Source organism: Octopus bimaculoides, chromosome 8 (genome assembly GCF_046866305.1).
Source record: "Octopus bimaculoides isolate indiv1 chromosome 8, ASM4686630v1, whole genome shotgun sequence".
Taxonomy (NCBI): domain Eukaryota; kingdom Metazoa; phylum Mollusca; class Cephalopoda; order Octopoda; family Octopodidae; genus Octopus; species Octopus bimaculoides.
Window position 1 is genome coordinate 13901075 of NC_142935.1, and position 17500 is coordinate 13918574.

At 39.9% G+C, this 17500-nt stretch overlaps 1 protein-coding gene across 1 annotated transcript in view; it reads left to right on the top strand.

The window, feature by feature from the left end:
• Positions 1-17500, top strand: part of LOC106874952 (pyrethroid hydrolase Ces2e) — a 156262-nt gene that overhangs the window by 131075 nt on the left and 7687 nt on the right. Inside the window, exons 3-9 of the mRNA XM_089356080.1 lie at positions 83-230; positions 1240-1425; positions 5068-5270; positions 10319-10463; positions 11436-11543; positions 15365-15441; positions 17208-17328. Of these exons, the coding sequence (XP_089212206.1) occupies positions 83-230; positions 1240-1425; positions 5068-5270; positions 10319-10463; positions 11436-11543; positions 15365-15441; positions 17208-17328 (988 nt within the window). The remainder of the gene's footprint in view (positions 1-82; positions 231-1239; positions 1426-5067; positions 5271-10318; positions 10464-11435; positions 11544-15364; positions 15442-17207; positions 17329-17500) is intronic.

Genomic DNA, 17500 nt, shown 5'->3' on the forward strand with positions numbered 1-17500 from the left:
TATACATATACATTATTTTATTTGTTTATTGGTTTATTTATCACATTTTTTTTAAAAATCATTTATTTATTTATTTTGGTAGGAAAGAGGAAACGAAGAATTATTGCCTGTGAATATCTTCGTTCATGGAGGCTCGTACCAAGGTGGAGTTGGTGCCATGTTTGATGGAAGCTATCTAGCTTTGGAAGGAATCATAGTGGTGAACTTTAACTACCGTCTTGGGCCTTTGGGTGAGTTTCTATGACAGTGTATGCATTTCTGTATGTGTGAATACATGTATGTATGGACGGATTGTTGGATAGATGGATGGATGGATGGATGGATGTATGTGTGCATGTATGCATGCATATGTACGTGTTCATGTCTATGTTTATAAAATAATTCCATATTAGAGAGAGAGAGAGAGAGATGGAGAACTCCATTGGGGATAAAGTTAAAGCCTTTAAAATCTCAAAAAATAAAGACATCGTGTTGACACGATAGTTTTAAAGTTTTAAGAGCGACGTGACACCAAGACATTTACCACGTCTTTCAACACGGATAAAAAGAGAATGCCCTTTAAAATGATAAACACAATTTCAAAGTGTTTCACTCATCGGTCGTGGATGTTTAAAGGAAATAGCTTTTTGAGTCGATGAAATAAATGAACGTCCATGAACAGAGGGGATTGCCGGATAAGTTCCATTAAAAGTCGTACAAGATTTTCGAAACGTAGCGGACTCTGTCAGAAAGAAAATTATGGAGTCAAGAGTTTATGTTCCCGAGGGAACAAATGCTTATATCCCCGTAGGGGCAAATGCTTATGTCCCCGTAATTTAGGAACAAAAAAACTAGAATACTTTCCAGAATATTTTTTTAATGCTTATCAGGATTAGACGTATTTATCTTTTAACTTTAGAGTACCTTGTATGCATATATATATATATATATATATATATATATATATATATATATATATATATATATATATATATATATATATATATATATATATATATATATATATATATATATATATATATACATATATATATATATATGTGTGTGTGTGTGTGTATGTGTGTATACATAAATATGCATATATATATGTATGTATTATGTACTTTTGTATGTATACACGTATGTATACAAATTGTTTTTCACCTATACACAAAAGAGTAAAAACAAGAGAACATGAGAAATTGTTTTTGGCTTCCGTAAAATCATTACCACAAGATGTTGTTTCATTTTATTTTTAAGGATTCTTAACGTCCCCGAATCATGGCATTAGCGGAAATTATGGGATGTTGGATCAAATCGCTGCGTTTCGGTGGGTGAACGAGAACATCCGCCATTTTGGCGGAGACCCAAATCGGATCACAATCGACGGTCACAGTGCAGGTGGAGCATCCGTTGGACTACATTTGATTTCTCCTCTCTCTAAAGGTTAGTCTGCGATTATCTTTCATTTATTAAAATCTTTTATTCGTTTCGATCATTGGACTGCGCCCATGCTGGAGTACTGCTTTGAAAGATTCAGTTCGAACAAATCGATCCCGGTGCTCATTTTTTTTATAACCGGTACTTATTCTATTGGTAACCTTTGCTGAACCGCTATGTTGCAGGTATGTAAACAAACCAGCGCCGGTTGTCTAGCGGTTGTGAGGGACAGACACAGGCACACACACACATACGTGCATCATACAGACATATATATTGATATATATATATATATATATATATATATATATATATATATATAATCATTATCATCATCATCATCATTTGACGTTCATTTTCGAATGTTTATACATATATATATATATATATATATATATATATGTATGTATGTATGTATGTATGTATGTATGTATGTATGTACGACGGGTTTTTTTCAGTTTCCGTCAACCAAATTGACTCACAAGGCTTTGGTCGGACTGAACCCGGAACCATATGGTTGGGAAGCAAGCTTCTTACCACACAGCCACACCTGCGTCTATATATATGAAAATTTTTTAAAAATTATGGAAATTGCCGAACAAGTACCTTCACTTTACATATACTTTCTCCGAAAGATTTCCAGATGGTTATACAATACCCGTAATCTCAGCTGGTCAGACTTGGGAATCCTGCAAGAAAGTCTAATGACGGTTGCTTCCGCACGGACCCTGTTGTGGAGGTGTCCTACAACTCTGCTCCCACGACCCTCCCTGGAATAATTGGCGGAGAAAGAAGATGAAGGTGAAGAAGATGGAGGAACGGAGACAGGGATGGAGGGAAGGGCGGGTTAGGATTGGACTGGATTAAATGATTAGTTAATTGATTAATTAAAATATCGCAAGTTATTTCTAACCAGCCAATCAGCTTTTGCCTTTGAATTTGAAAGATCCGAAAAGCATTTGGAGACCCCAAGTTCGTGGTACCCTAAGCAACCTCTTAGCCAATCTTGGCTTCGAGTGCGAGTCAAAACCGTGTTATACTTAAGTTTAAGTTGCTATTGTATGTTGATAAGATCGATAAATGTATAGCACAACGCCTCACTTACGCTGGTCTCTTAGGAATCATTTAGCTTTACGAAAATATGTTTTAAAAAATATATATATAGATAGATAGATAGATAGACAGATGGATACATACATACATACATACATACATACATACATACATACTTACATGCAAGCATGCATACACATGCATACACATACACATTGCAATGAATATTTCTTTGCGCATATTTTAGAGCAAACGAAAAAGAAAATCTGATATCGTTTGTAGATTGAAAGGAATTATATCAATAGAGGGAATTTGGTTTGGGGATGATATTGGTAAAGACGACGACGACGACGGTGGTGGTGGTGGCGGCGGCGGCGGCGGCGGTGGCGGCGGCGGCGGCGGCGGTGGCGGCGTCGTAGGTGGAGGCGGCGTCGTAGGTGGAGGCGGAGGCGGAGGCGGCGGCGGAGGCGGCGGCGGAGGCGGCGGCGGCGGAGGTGGCGGCGGAGGCGGCGGCGGCGGAGGCGGAGGCGGCGGCGGCGGAGGCGGCGGCGGCGGAGGCGGAGGCGGCGGCGGCGGCGGCGGAGGCGGAGGCGGAGGCGGAGGAGGCGGCGGAGGCGGCGGAGGCGGAGGCGCGGTGGAGGCGGCGGCGCGGTGGAGGCGGCGGCGCGGTGGAGGCGGCGGCGCGGTGGAGGCGGCGGCGCGGTGGAGGCGGCGGCGCGGTGGAGGCGGCGGCGCGGTGGAGGCGGCGGCGCGGTGGAGGCGGCGGCGCGGTGGAGCCGGAAGGTTAATGGTGGGCTGTTCTGAAGGTGTTTGCAAGACGAAGAAGGCGAGTGGAAAACAGCGAAGTCATTAATCAGATCTGTGTCCTGCATTTTTCATATCCTGAAGCAAGATTCGTTAGCTTTACGGTCAATTAACTAAAAATTCCTCCCATACAGACACACACATATATATTACACAAACATACACAACATACACATGCTCCCACGCACAAACACACACAACACACACAACACACATACACGCACACACACAGTCTAAGTGAAATATTAACGGCATCGATCACAGAAGTCTCGGAGGGACCGACGTAGGTCATGGACATTGCCCTCTTAATCATAACAAGTTTATATACAAACACATACACACACACATACACACACACACACATACACACACACACACACACACACATATATATATATATATATATATATATATATATACACACAAATATACAAACATATATATGCATGTATACACATATATGCATGTATATATATATATGTGTGCGTATATATATATGTGTGTGTGTGTGTGTGTGTGTGTGTGTGTGTATATATATATATATGTATGTATATACATGTGTGTGTGCAGATATACATAGATAGATAGATAGATAGATAGATAGATAGATAGATAGATAGATAGATCTATATATATACACTCACGCGCACAGTACACACATACACACAATACATAGGGACACATGCACACACAGACACACACACACACACACACGCGCATACACACACGTCTAAACACACATATGCATGCACATACGTGTGCCAAATCAACCTTGTTTGTTCGTGTCCTTCAATCTATTCTTATCTCTTGGTTTCTGAGTTTAACGAACGAGGCCGTAGTCCAGATCGACAAAAACTGGATTGACGATGTTTTCACCACGTCCCCCACCCTTTCTTGTCGCTGCTATTTACTTTTAAAATAAGATTTGCAAATGATTGAGTGAGTATCAGAATGTTAAGCAGTTGAAGACCACCAGTACTATAAGCCAATGTGTAAGAGTATTGAGAAAGCGAAGGTTCTTCTCTTCCCCCAGCATAGGACAGCCTGAGGCTACGAGGTGCAACAGTTTTGAAGTTTCAATGGGATTGAGTCCAACGCTCAACCATCACCACTGGTATCACTTTTACCTTACCCTCTCGCATTTATTATTATTATTATTTAGTGAGAGAGCAGTGCATGCCATCAAAGTGACACTGGGGTAAAATATACAAAGCCCAATATACCCATCATGACTACCTGTCTGATAAGGGTACACCAGGCACATGCATCACAACCATATGTGCGCGACATGGTGATCTCATATCAAGATAAACAGCGCATGACCTCGCTCGTGATCAGAGATGCACATATCATCAGCCACTAAGGGACATGCTCAACTGGTTAAGGTCAAACAACTGACAAGCAAATCTGTGGTATTGAGCAGAATATTTGCTGTAGCCCATCTTTTATACCAAGACAAAACAACGTACATGATAAAACTTCCAATCAGTTAAGATCAGAAGCCATGAGAGCCACTGCCTGGTACTGCATCTGGGCATTTATTATTATTATTATTATTATTATTATTATTATTATTATTATTATTATTAATATTATTATTATTATTACCACCACTTTCATCGTTGTCTTCGTCGTGTTGTTGTCGTTATTGTTGTCACTATATTAATTGCATATCATTAATTGCAACCATTCATTACACCCTCCATTACAGTAACTAATTTTTTTTTTTAAATATCAAACTTCAATCTTTGTTCATTATTTCAGTATCAATGTCATGATTTTATTTTACAGGTCTCTTTAATCGCGTCATTCAACAGAGCGGCACACCTCTTGCTCACTGGGCTGTGTCCAGTATGGGTGACAAATCCGACTTCTACGATGAATTGTACCTTCTGTCCGTCCATTGTGCAAAAAACACCACACATAACGTCAAGGCTTGTTTGAAGTCGATTGACACTGAAAAACTCAAGAAGATAATATTATACGAACTAAAGGTAAGTGTGTCTGTGCGTGGGGAAGTTTATATATATATATATATATATATATATATATATATAAGGATAAAATCTATATAAGAATTTATTCAGAAGCCAGCGTGAAAACCAATTTAGAAAAACTTGATACAAAGTAAATAATTTTTCTTTAGATATAAATACGTTAATTATATTAAGGGCTATTACTATAAGGAAACGCCTCACTTCTTTGGACTGTCCTATGTTTCCGACGAAGAGCTCCGCTCGAAACGTCAAATTCTTTTTCTTTCCTTTCCCGAGCGTCCAGTAACACAATCTGTATCACGTCCTCGCGTTGTTGTTTTTTGTCGTTTTTCTTTTTTGAACTTATATATACATATATATATATATATATATATATATATATATATATATATATATATATATATATATATATATAGGTATGTTGGTGAAAATACAAAAAATAGAACTCATAATATGAGTATATGTATATTTTTAGCATTATTTAGCAGAACAGAGTGACTCGAGGTCTGAGCGTTTTGTGCGTTGTATGTATGTATGTATGTATGTACGTAGAAAACAGAGGTCACTTTTGTATTTAAATTTTTCTCTTTGAAGAAAATCTTTACTTGAATCTTCAACACATGAATTGATCCAAACCGCCATAGCTAAACTGTTAAAAGACTTTTCTACTAACCAAGACTAGTGCTACTTTCGAAAGATTCTGGTTTTTATTAGCTGTATTTTGTATTAGAACATTTTCCCACTTTCTTATAAGTATTTCACAGTAGTTTTTGAAAGTGTTTCGTCTGTCTGTCCTATCGACAAATAACATTATTTAAATTATTCAGTCTGTTTGTTTCTATTTATTTTTATAATTATTAAGAATGCGACAGAGAAAAGTGAAAAATATGTTGCCAATTATTTGTTTGGCAAACCAAAGGATATATTTCCACTGCTGGATTTTGTTAACTGCCAAATTCTTTGTTGAATTTTATTATTATTACTATCATCATTATTATTGTTGTTGTTGTTGTTGTTGTTGTTGTTGTTGCTGCTGTTGCTGCTGCTGCTGCTGCTGCTGCTGCTGCTGATGTTGTTCTTATCAAGGTAGCGAGCTGGCAGAAACGTTAACACGCCGGGCGAAATGCTTAGCGGTACTTCGTCCGTCTTCATGTTCTGAGTTCAAATTCTGCCGAGGTCGACTTTGCCTTTCATCCTTTCAGGGTCGATTAAATAAGTACCAGTTACGCACTGGGGTCGATGTAATCGACTTAATCTCTTTGTCTGTCCTTGTTTGTCCCCTCTATGTTTAGACCCCTGTGGGCAATAAAGAAATAAATTATTATTATTATTATTATTATTATTATTAATATTATCATCATCATCATCATCATCATCATCATCATCATCATCATCATCATCAAGGCGGCGAGCTGGCAGAATCGTTAGCACACTGGACGAAATGCTTACCGGTATTTCACCCGTCGCTACGTTTTGAGTTCAAATTCAACCTAGGTCGACTTTGCCTTTCATCCTTTCGGTGTCGATAAATCAAGTACCAGTTGAATACAGGGGGTCAATGTAATCGACTCACCCCACCCTCTCCCCAAATTTCAGGCCTTGTGCCTTCAGTAGAAAGGATTCTTAAGGCGGCGGGCGAGCTGGTAGAATCGTTAGCACGCCGAGATAAATGCTTAGCGTCATTTCGTCCGTCTGCACGTTCTGAGTTCAAATTCCGCCGAGGTCGACTTTTATTGTTGTTGTTGTTGCTGTGCGTAGTGGCGATGGTGGTGATGGTGGTGGTGGTGGTGGTGGTGGTGGTGTATGTTTTTATGTTATTATTGGGAAAGCAAATCAAAGCGAAACTTAAAGAAGTGGAAAAGAAAAAGAAAAAAGGAAAAACATCTTGCATTTGTCTTTCCACATGAGTCACTCGTAAAACGAAAGTGGTTTGGATGGAAACGTGTATGCGCATGTGCGCTGCGTTGGGTAGAGTGTGTGTTGTGTATTGTATGTGTGCTACGTGTGTGTGTATCTTGTAGGATGAACGTGTGTGTGTACAGTGTATGTGTACGATTATGTGTAATAATGTTATGTGTGTGTATGTGCATGTAGTGTTGCGCGAATGTATGTACGCGTTGTGTCTCTGTGTATGTAGATACGCATTGTGTATACGTGTGTGTGTGTGTGTGTGTGTGTGTGTGTGCGTGTGTGAGTATTGTATAGCGTTGTGGTGTATGTGTGTATATATATTATATGTATATATGTATATATGTGTGCGTGTGTATGTATATATGTGTGCGCGCCCACGTGTGTGTGTATGTGTGTGTTCGTAGACGTGTTGTATATGTTTGTATGTACAGATGTGTATGTGTGGGTGTGTACGTGTTGCATCTGTCTGTGTGTATATATTTTGTTGTGTCTGTGTGTGCATGTAGGTGTTATGTATGTGTGCGTCTAATGTTGTTCGTATGTATGTATATGCAGTTGTTGTTGGTGGTGGTGATTTTGTTGTTATGTGTGTCTGTGTGTTTGTGTGTGCGCGCGCACATCTGTTTGTTTTATTCTGTTTTACTTTCAACTCTTGGAACACTTTGTGTAACTTTATCTGCAAATTTCTTTCTCTTTGTCTTTCTATCTCTCTATCACTCTCTCTCTCTCTCTCTCTCTCTCTCTCTCTCTCTCTCTCTCTCTCTTCCTTTCTCAACCTCCTCTCTGTCTTTCTCTCTCTCTCTCTCTCGCTTTCCTTGTTTTTCACTCTTTCCTTCTGAATGATGGGATGAAATTCTTTATTAGAGAGAAAAACAGAGACAAACAAAACACAGACCAAGACAGAGAGAAGGAATAAGGGAAACAAGAGAGAGAGAGAGACGACATGTATGAGTTGGTGTGTGAGAGAGAGAGAGAGATGGAGACAGAGAGAGGGAGAAAGCAAAAAGGAAAAAGGAGGAGAAGGAAGTATTAAAGCTCAAAAACAGAAAACTGGTGAGAAATAAACGAGAGAGAACGACACAAACGAATTGATGAAAGGAGAAAGAAAACGAGTATAACAGACAGACAGACAGACAGACAGACAGACAGACAGACAGACAGACAGACAGACAGACAGACAGAAGGAAAGAAATACGAAAGGAAGTATGTAAGAAAGAAAGAGAAGATAGTAAGAATGGAGAGGGAACGAAATAGAGAAGAAATTGATGGAAATTAGAGAGAAAGAAAAAGAGCGAAAGAGAGAGAGAGAGAGAGAGAGAGCTAAAAGGAAAATGAAATAAAGAGGGATGGGCGAGGTTGGACGACGAATGTATGGGTTTAATAAAAATTGGTTAAGATTTCAAAACAAGGGTGGAAAAAAGAAATTTCTTATGCTGGAGTGGCGAGGACAGGTGGATTGGAAATATGAATGAAAATTCTGGCAATTAGTTTAAGATGGCGGAAAGATCTAAACAACAAAAGAGAATCAGAGAAAGGCTTCAACTGCCGTCGTTGTTTGCTGTTGTTGTTGGTGGTGGTGGTGGTGGTGGTGGTGGTGGTGGTGGTGGTGGTGTTTATCTTCAGCTAACTGTTGAAAACCCCTTTTTAGATATAAATCTGGCATAGAAAGACTCGACTAATTCAATAATGTATTTCTGTTATTTCTCTCATTCTCTTTTCCTGTATTTGTTTCCCTTTCTAACCCTCCCCCACCCCTCTCTCTCTCTCTCTCTCTCTCTCTCTCTCTCTCTCTCTCTCTCTCTCTCTCTCTCTCTCTCTCTCGCTTGTGGAGGAGAAGTGGCAGAGGCAGTAGCGAAATATCTTCATGTAATACAACACATGCATTTAAACTGATAGGCTTTTTCTAAGGATGTGGGCTGTATTTGTCAGCACAGTCTTTTGGATTTCTCTGAGACATGGTTCTCTTGGGATGTTATCTAGATGTTTCTGAAATTCATTTTTTATCATACCTAGGGTACCTACAATAACAGGAACAGTTCTCACTTTAAGATGCCACATCTTTTGTATTTCAATTTCCATATTTACTTCATTTAACCTTATTATTATTATTATTATTATTAGTAGTAGTAGTAGTAGTAGTAGTAGTAGTAGTAGTAGTAGTAGTAGTAGTAGTAGTAGTAGTGAGTGAGAGAGCAGTGCATGCCATCAAAGTGACACTGGGATACAAATATATGAAGCCCAGTATACCCATCATGTCTACCCGTCTGATAAGGGTACACCAGGCACATACATAACAACCATATGTGTGCGACATGGTGATTCCATATCAAGATAAACAGCACATGACCTTGCAGGTGGGGCCCAGTTTGAATTTTCTTCAGGTTGAGTAACCCATCCCACTCAAAAGGTCCTCAAATAAGGTTTGTTTAAGGATAATGAATGAAATACCCGTGTTTCCAAAGGTGAATTATTCAAACCCCAAAGAATTCCTCTCAACACAGGGCTATGATACTCCTCCACTACTTCTGCTCATGATCAGAGATGCACATATCGTCAGCCACCAAGGGACATGCTCAACTGGTTAAGGTCAAACAACTGACAAGCAAATCTATGGTATTAAGCAGAATATTTGCTGTAGCCCATCTTTTATACCAAGACCAAACAATGTACATGATGAAACTTCCAATCAGTTAAGATCAGAAGCTATGAGAGCCACTGCCTGGTACTGCATCTATTATTATTATTATTATTATTATTATTATTATTATTATTATTATTATTATTATTATTATTATTATTATTATTATTATTATTATTTTATGTTTGACTTTTGCTTTGCTTTTGTACAAGTTGGATCCAAGTCTCACCCAGAGACCTCAAGAGACAACAAGTTAGAAGTTCATGTAGGTGTTATGCCTAGGGTACCATATATTTCATATATATTATTATTATTATTATTATTATTATTATTATTATTATTATTACCATCGTCGTCATCATCGTCATCGTCATCGTCATCATCATCATCATCGTCGTCGTCGTCATCATCATCGTCATCATCATCATCACAACTTCACCATGCTGCTGTGGCATATTATCACCATCCGCTTTCTCATTTCTTTTATTATTTCCAGTGGCTGTCCAATATTTCTCCGTCGTTTACTCCAGTGATTGATGGTTATTTCTTACCCGATCACCCTGCAACGATGCTGCAAACCTACCCGCTTAATGCCCATCAGTTCTTCACGGGTACCACAAGGGATGAAGGGTCCAGTTTTGGTAAAAGCTACTTTTTCTTGTTTTGCCTTCTTTCTTTTTATTGAAACTGTTTACACGCAAAACACTCACACCAACACATCAACACATGCATACAAACATACACGCACGCACGCAAGCACACACACACACACAATATTTTGTCCTTTGCCATCCTTAAAGTTTTTCATATACGCATTAGCATTCCGCCAAATCATCCATAACTTTTTATGTTAAATACGAAAATGCTGACAGGCGGAATTAGCCGAACATTTGCCGTTCGAGCTGTCCTCACTGAAGAGATCTACGGAATAAACACAACTAGACGTCTAGTCTGAGGATTTTCGAGTCGGCATGGAGCGGTTGGCTCCCCTGTCAGCATATATTTCTTTTACGGTACCACGTTGCGCTTAGCTGCTTGTATTAATTTTATATAATGGCGTGAAGCTGTGTAATACCTTCTGATTGATAACTGATGAGGAATTTAGGGACCCTCTGTGTCTGATTCCCGTCCGTTTATGCACTTAATATACGTTTTCCCGTTCGTCTGTGCATTTATTATTTGTCTTTTAACTTACCATTCTGCGTCCGTTTTTCGTTTGTGTATTTACTACACATTTTTTCACTTATCAAGTAACGAAACGCAACGCACCCTGGTCTTATAAGGTTCGAAAATCGATTAAGGTTGTTCGTCATTTTTGTTTTAGTTTGCGGAGAAATGGTTAAAATTTGCCCTGTTTTTATTTATGCCATATGTTACATATATGTATATGTTTATCTGGTTCTTTTACATTCTTCGATGAAATCCCGCTCAAATCGACTTAATCTTTCATTCTTCAGGGAGTCCATAAAATGCACCACTAGTCAAATAATCAAACACTGGGTCAATGTAATCGACTAACCCAGTCCCTCGAAAACTTCTGGCTTTGTACCTAAATACGAAACGATTATTTTTAAATAATGCTTATAACATACTTTCTTCTTGTTTTGTTCCAGCCGCGTATTTACTTTCAGACATGGATGTCAAAGCAAGTTCCATGAAATCTCTATTGAAAATCATGAACTGTTTTTGTGGTTATTTGCCAGGCGTCAGTGGCATTGTGGGTAAGTATATTTTAGAATATTCTTATTCTTCCACTAGAATAATAAATAAATATTTATGAGGTACAGGCGTGGCTGAGTGGTTAGGAAGTTTGCTTCCGAACCATGTGGTGTTGGCTACTGCGAAGCACCTTGGACAAGTTTTCAGTTATAGTCCTTGGCCTACCAAAGCCTTGTGAGTGAATTTATTTGATGGAAACTGAAAGAAGCTCGTCGTATATGACATGCCGTTAAGGAAAAGGACAGTCTTATTCTCTGGAGATAAAAGGGGAGTCAAGGACATGTATTTCTGGTTCAAAAGCCGTCGCTAGCACGACGGAAACAAGGTTAACCAACGGTTGTGCTCGTGATGACTGTCGAGTCAGAAACACGTGTCCATGACTCTCCCCTCGTCTCCAAACCATAAGACTGTCCTTTTTCTTGTGGCATATCAACTTTAGAGACTTCTTGATTTTTGATATTATCTCCCTTTCCCAAGTGCAGCGGGTCTTAATTGCTTTTTTAGTAATTATAACATATCTTCAAAAGACAGAGATAATTTTAATAAATCAAGAAGTTATGTTGTATGGTATTTGATATACCTGTATTTGTCTGATGTTAAAATACAAGCAACTGGTCACTCAGACTTATTTCTCTCAGTTAATTTTTGTTTAAATTCCATATACGTACATGCAATCCCATACATACACACAGGCGTACATATAAACACACACGAGTGTGTGTGCGTGTACGTGCGTACGTGTACGTGCGTGCGTGTACGTGCGTGCGTGTGTGTATGTGCGTGTCTGTGTGTGTGTCTGTGTGTGTGTGTGTGTGTGTGTGTGTGTGTGTGTGTGTGTGTGTGTGTGTGTGTGTGTGTGTGTGCTGTATTGTGTCAGTGAGTTGTGTTGTCAGTGTGTGAAATCAAAGAAAGGGTGGAGATAGAGTTATTACGCAGAAGGTATCGTACTTCACCTCACTCCTCACATCCTTAAATCCAACACACGCACGCACACACACACACACACACACGTATATACACACATGCATGCATGCATACATACATACATACATACATACATACATACATACATACATACATACACAGCCTCTTATTCACTCAAGTATACCAAATACAAAGTGTCAGGTTCCCCGATCAAATCGAAGTATCATGTTTGATGCCCAACAACAACCTAGCATCGTATTTCAAACGTATATCTTACTCATTTATATTTCCTCACCGGGGTCAGTTAAGGTTTGTACAAAATATATATTTATGATTCCTTCTTCTGCAGAGTGAACTGACGGTCAGGTCTTTACACTTTCATGTGACATATGATGTGATGACAATGTTGGCTTCTGCGGTAAAGACAGCGCTGAAGTACTGACAAGAAAGGCATCCGGGTTTCGTAGCTGCTGATCACCTGTCAAAATGTCAGCGCGGAGAGACTTATTTATCGGCCTTATCTACTGAATTGATACTTGAGGTTTAGTTGGAGTTTGTGTGTGTGTGTGTGTGTGTGTGTGTGTGTGTGTGTGTGTGTGTGTGTGTGTGTGTGTGTGTGTGATGTGTGTGTGTTTGCTTTTGTTTTGGCATCATATAAGTCAGAGATATCCAAGGGTTTCCTTTCGTTTACTTTTCCCTCTTCTCTTTCTCTCTCTCCCTCTCTCTATTCATCTATCTATCTAACTCAATCAATTTATCTCTTTCTTTCTCTCTCTCTCTCTCTCTCTCTCTCTCTCTCTCTCTCGCACACATACCTGCACACACACAAACGCACATACATACACACACGTACTCTCTCTTTCTTTCATCTCCCTTTCTCTCTCTCTCTCTCTCTCTCTCTCTCACACACATTGTGCCTCTTGTGCATACACATATACAAACATACATATCTGTATATGTACACAGACAGACAGACAGACACACACACAGACAGACACACAGACACACAGACACATAGATAGATAGATAGATAGATAGATAGATAGATAGATAGATAGATATACATTCACATATACGAAGGGCTTCTTTTAGTTTCCGTCACTCACATGGCTTTGATCAGCCCGAGGCTATAATAGAAGCTACTTCCCTAAGGTTCCACGCAGTGGGATTTGAACCTGGAACCATGTGGTTGGGAAGCAAGCTTCTCACCACACAGCCATAAAGACAATACCCATGACCCTTTGGACGCCCTTTAAAACTAGGGAGAGTTATGAAGGGAGTAAACACAAACTGGAAGTCTGCAATACTTGGTGGTGGTGGGGGTTGCCGCCAAGTGATGACGTGTAAACCGGGTGACGAGTTTTGAACTCACAACTCAAGAAGCAGAAACAACTACTACAAGGCATCCGATTCGACATTCTTACAGTTCTACCAATCTATAGTATTTTTCACTGGCACTTTTTTTTTTATTGTGGCGGCACATAGCCTAGCGGACTCGCGGTCGAGGGATCGCGGGTTCGAATCACAGACCGGGCGATGTGTGTATTTATGAGCGAAACACCTAAGCTCTAGCAGAAGGTAATGGCGAACTTCTGCTGACCCTTTCACCACAACTTTCTCTCCCTCTTTCCTCCTGCATCTAGCAGCTCACCTGTGACGGACCGGTGTCCCGTCCAGATGGGGAACTTATACGCCAATGAAACCGGGGAACCGGCTCTTATGAGTCAGGCATGGCTCGAGAAGGAACAAATAACAACTTCTTTTATTGATCTTGGTTAGTTAGTCCACATCACTCTGTAAGTAGCATCGGGCCGCTTTCCAAGTTTCCCTGGTGTGTATATTCCTCCCTGGCCGGAACACCGGTATGTCGCACGATGACTCGTTTTTACCTGCAGAGTAGAATGAAGTGCATTGAACAAAATTGAACGCACACGGCATGTGTGTTCGATTTTGTTTATATACCTCCGGCTGCTTCTAATTCATATTTGAAGTTTTCTGTGGCAGGAAGCGTCGGGACATGCCAGCAGATGGTGTTTAAGCCATTTAGCATATAGTCATAGTCGGCGATATGGCTTGCAGCGGGCCTTGTTTGATATGCGGCATTGATAAGTCAAAAACGATGACGAATCATCGATGTCTGTTGCTCCAAGAAGGGACCTATGTGAGTTGTCTCACTTGACTGTGACTTACTTTCAGATGTTTTTTTTTTTTTTACACCAGGCACATAGAGAATATATTCTCTTGCGCCTAAAAACCGCAGCCGAACCACGAACTAACAACACTCATACCTCGTGCATGATATATATATATATATATATATATATATATATATATATATATACATATATATCCTTGTTTAGACACTTACAATGCAAATACTATCTCACATTATTCATGCCGCTACGCATTTATTTCCACTATCACATACACATACACATTTACACGTAATTCAAACTTAACCATACTTCCCCCACTCTTATTAGGCTCTTTATCTCTTATCGAGCGCTCACTCTTCTCTGCTTTAGAACACCGACTCTGTCCTATTCACCTTTACGTCTTCCATTCAAATATGCTTCAACTCTGATATGACACCAGTTTCGGGTTGTTGTTTATTCCTTCCATCTTCCCCCTTCCTTCTCAGTTGATAAAGGACCACTGTCCGAAACATTGTTTTCCCTTTATTTCTTTCATTGTGTAAATACATTGACTTTATACTTTTCTTCAATTTCTTTGTGGTTTTATATGTACTTCATTATCTTTTTTTTTTGGGGGGGGGGGGTTCTTATTTTCATTTGAGTGTTGCCTGGATATGTAATCATTGTGCTAATGCAGAATTAACTCGGACTTATCGAACTATCGATACTTATTTATTATATCGCTCCAATTTTTGCTTTAATAGGTTCCGTACTTCAGCATTATCTTCCTTGGCCTTATGAAGCCGGCAATGAAACTGTCATCTTACAAATGTTTTCAGAGGTAAGTTTCAGCAAATAGTCACCGGTTGTTGTTGTTGTTGTTACTGGTAGTGTGGGGGTGTATTTAACCCTAGGTCAACTCTGATCGAAAAACCTCATGATCAAAGAAATCCCCAGCCCTTGCAGAAGTATACCTGTCATAAACTTGACCGCGATGCCCTGCAATGCCTTACGAATGAGTTTATTAGACGGAAACACTGCGGGAGACCATCATATGAATATATACACGTGTGTGTATGTATGCACGTACGCATGTGTGTGAGTGTGTTCATGTTTACCCCTCACACACACATACACACACCGCCTTAGCAGATCAGCAAAAGGGGCCGATTTTATAAGTACCAGATTTTTATAAAATACTAGGGTTGATTTGTTCGGCTAAAACCCTTGAAGGTGATGCTCCAGTATGGCCACAGTCAAATGACTGAAATAAAAAAAGGATTAATGATAAAAGGGAACCAAAATATGGTGGGTCCTTTCTTATATATTTTTATTCTTTGATTTTAATCATTGGACTGCGGCCATACTGGGGCCCTGTCTTTAGCAATTTTAGTCAATTATATCAATTGCGGTACTTTGTTGGGTATTTATTCTATCGACCTCGTAAGGTGACTCTGAAAAGTGAACCAGGTATATTTTTTCGACGCACCGATTGTGCTATCCCATACCATGAACTCATTAGGCATTTTCTTTTTAAGTTCCTCGAAGTTTAAGATAAGAGACAATCGTTCAATACTCACTCCATCACATCACTTTATACTCTCCCAAGGGATATCATCATTACCATCACCACCGTCATCCGGTCGAGCGACTTTGCCGGACCAATGCAGCATCCCCCGTGTCAAACGTCTCGGTTGAGCGATGTAGCATGAACGTAAGTGCTTGAGATTCAGTGACGTTGGTCTTTCGCTAGCTGAAATAACGTGCAGGCCAATGGCCCAGTGGTTAGGGCAGCGGACTCGCGGTCATAGGATCGCGGTTTCGATTCCCAGACCGGGCGTTGTGAGTGTTTATTGAGCGAAAACACCTAAAGCTCCACGAGGCTCCGGCAGGGGATGGTGGCGAACTCCGCTGTACTCTTTCACCACAACTTTCTCTCATTCTTTCTTCCTGTTTCTGTTGTACCTGTACTTCAAAGAGCCAGCCTTGTCACACTCTGTGTCACGCTGAATCTCCCCGAGAATTATGTTAAAGGTACACGTCTCTGTGGAGTGCTCAGCTACTTGCACGTTAATTTCACGAGCAAGCTGTTCCGTTGATCGGATCAACTGGAACGCTCGTCGTCGTAAGCGACGGAGTGCCAACAACAGCTGAAATATCTCGTCTGCGCACACCACAACTACAAATGTTAACAGCAATAGTTCGCTAACTGAACTCGTTCATTCTCGTCGTTGTCAGTTTGTTGTCTGTTCATCCGTTTAGCATCAAGTGGATATTCAACACTTATTCGATCAGTTCATTTGCCGAAATAGTACACTCCCGCCATACAGCATCCTATGATTTCAACGTACCCTAACTCGTGTGCATAGCACGGGCCCTGAAAAGAGCTCCAATCCGGGTCATAGAAGACCTGGGATCTCGTAAAGCAGGCTCCTACTACTGGATCCCGTTTAAAGTCATTCCAAAAGGAGACAACTGAGGGAAATGAGGCAATTTATCTATTAAGAATAATCCCTAACTAATAAACGCAAGTGTTTTTGTTTTTTTCATTTCTAATTAATGAAAATGATTAACTATTGATATTATCGTCTATTGTTTCTCTTCAAGTTGATGGGAGATTATTATATAACTGCTCCAACGCAAGTAAATGCTGATACACTCCAAGCCAGAAACATCACAGTTTACTTTTACCATTTCTCGTATATGTCGGAACTCAGCCATTTCAGTTGTAAGTAAAAGATGGAAGTATTTTCCTAAATTTTCTCGTATATTTTTCCCCTTCTAGGAGCAAAGCTAGACATAATAAGATGTAACCATAAGCGGTTGCATGTAAAAGTTGTATTTAAGAAGCTCATTTCGCAACTACGGACTTCTAGATTCGATCTCACAATGCAGCAACT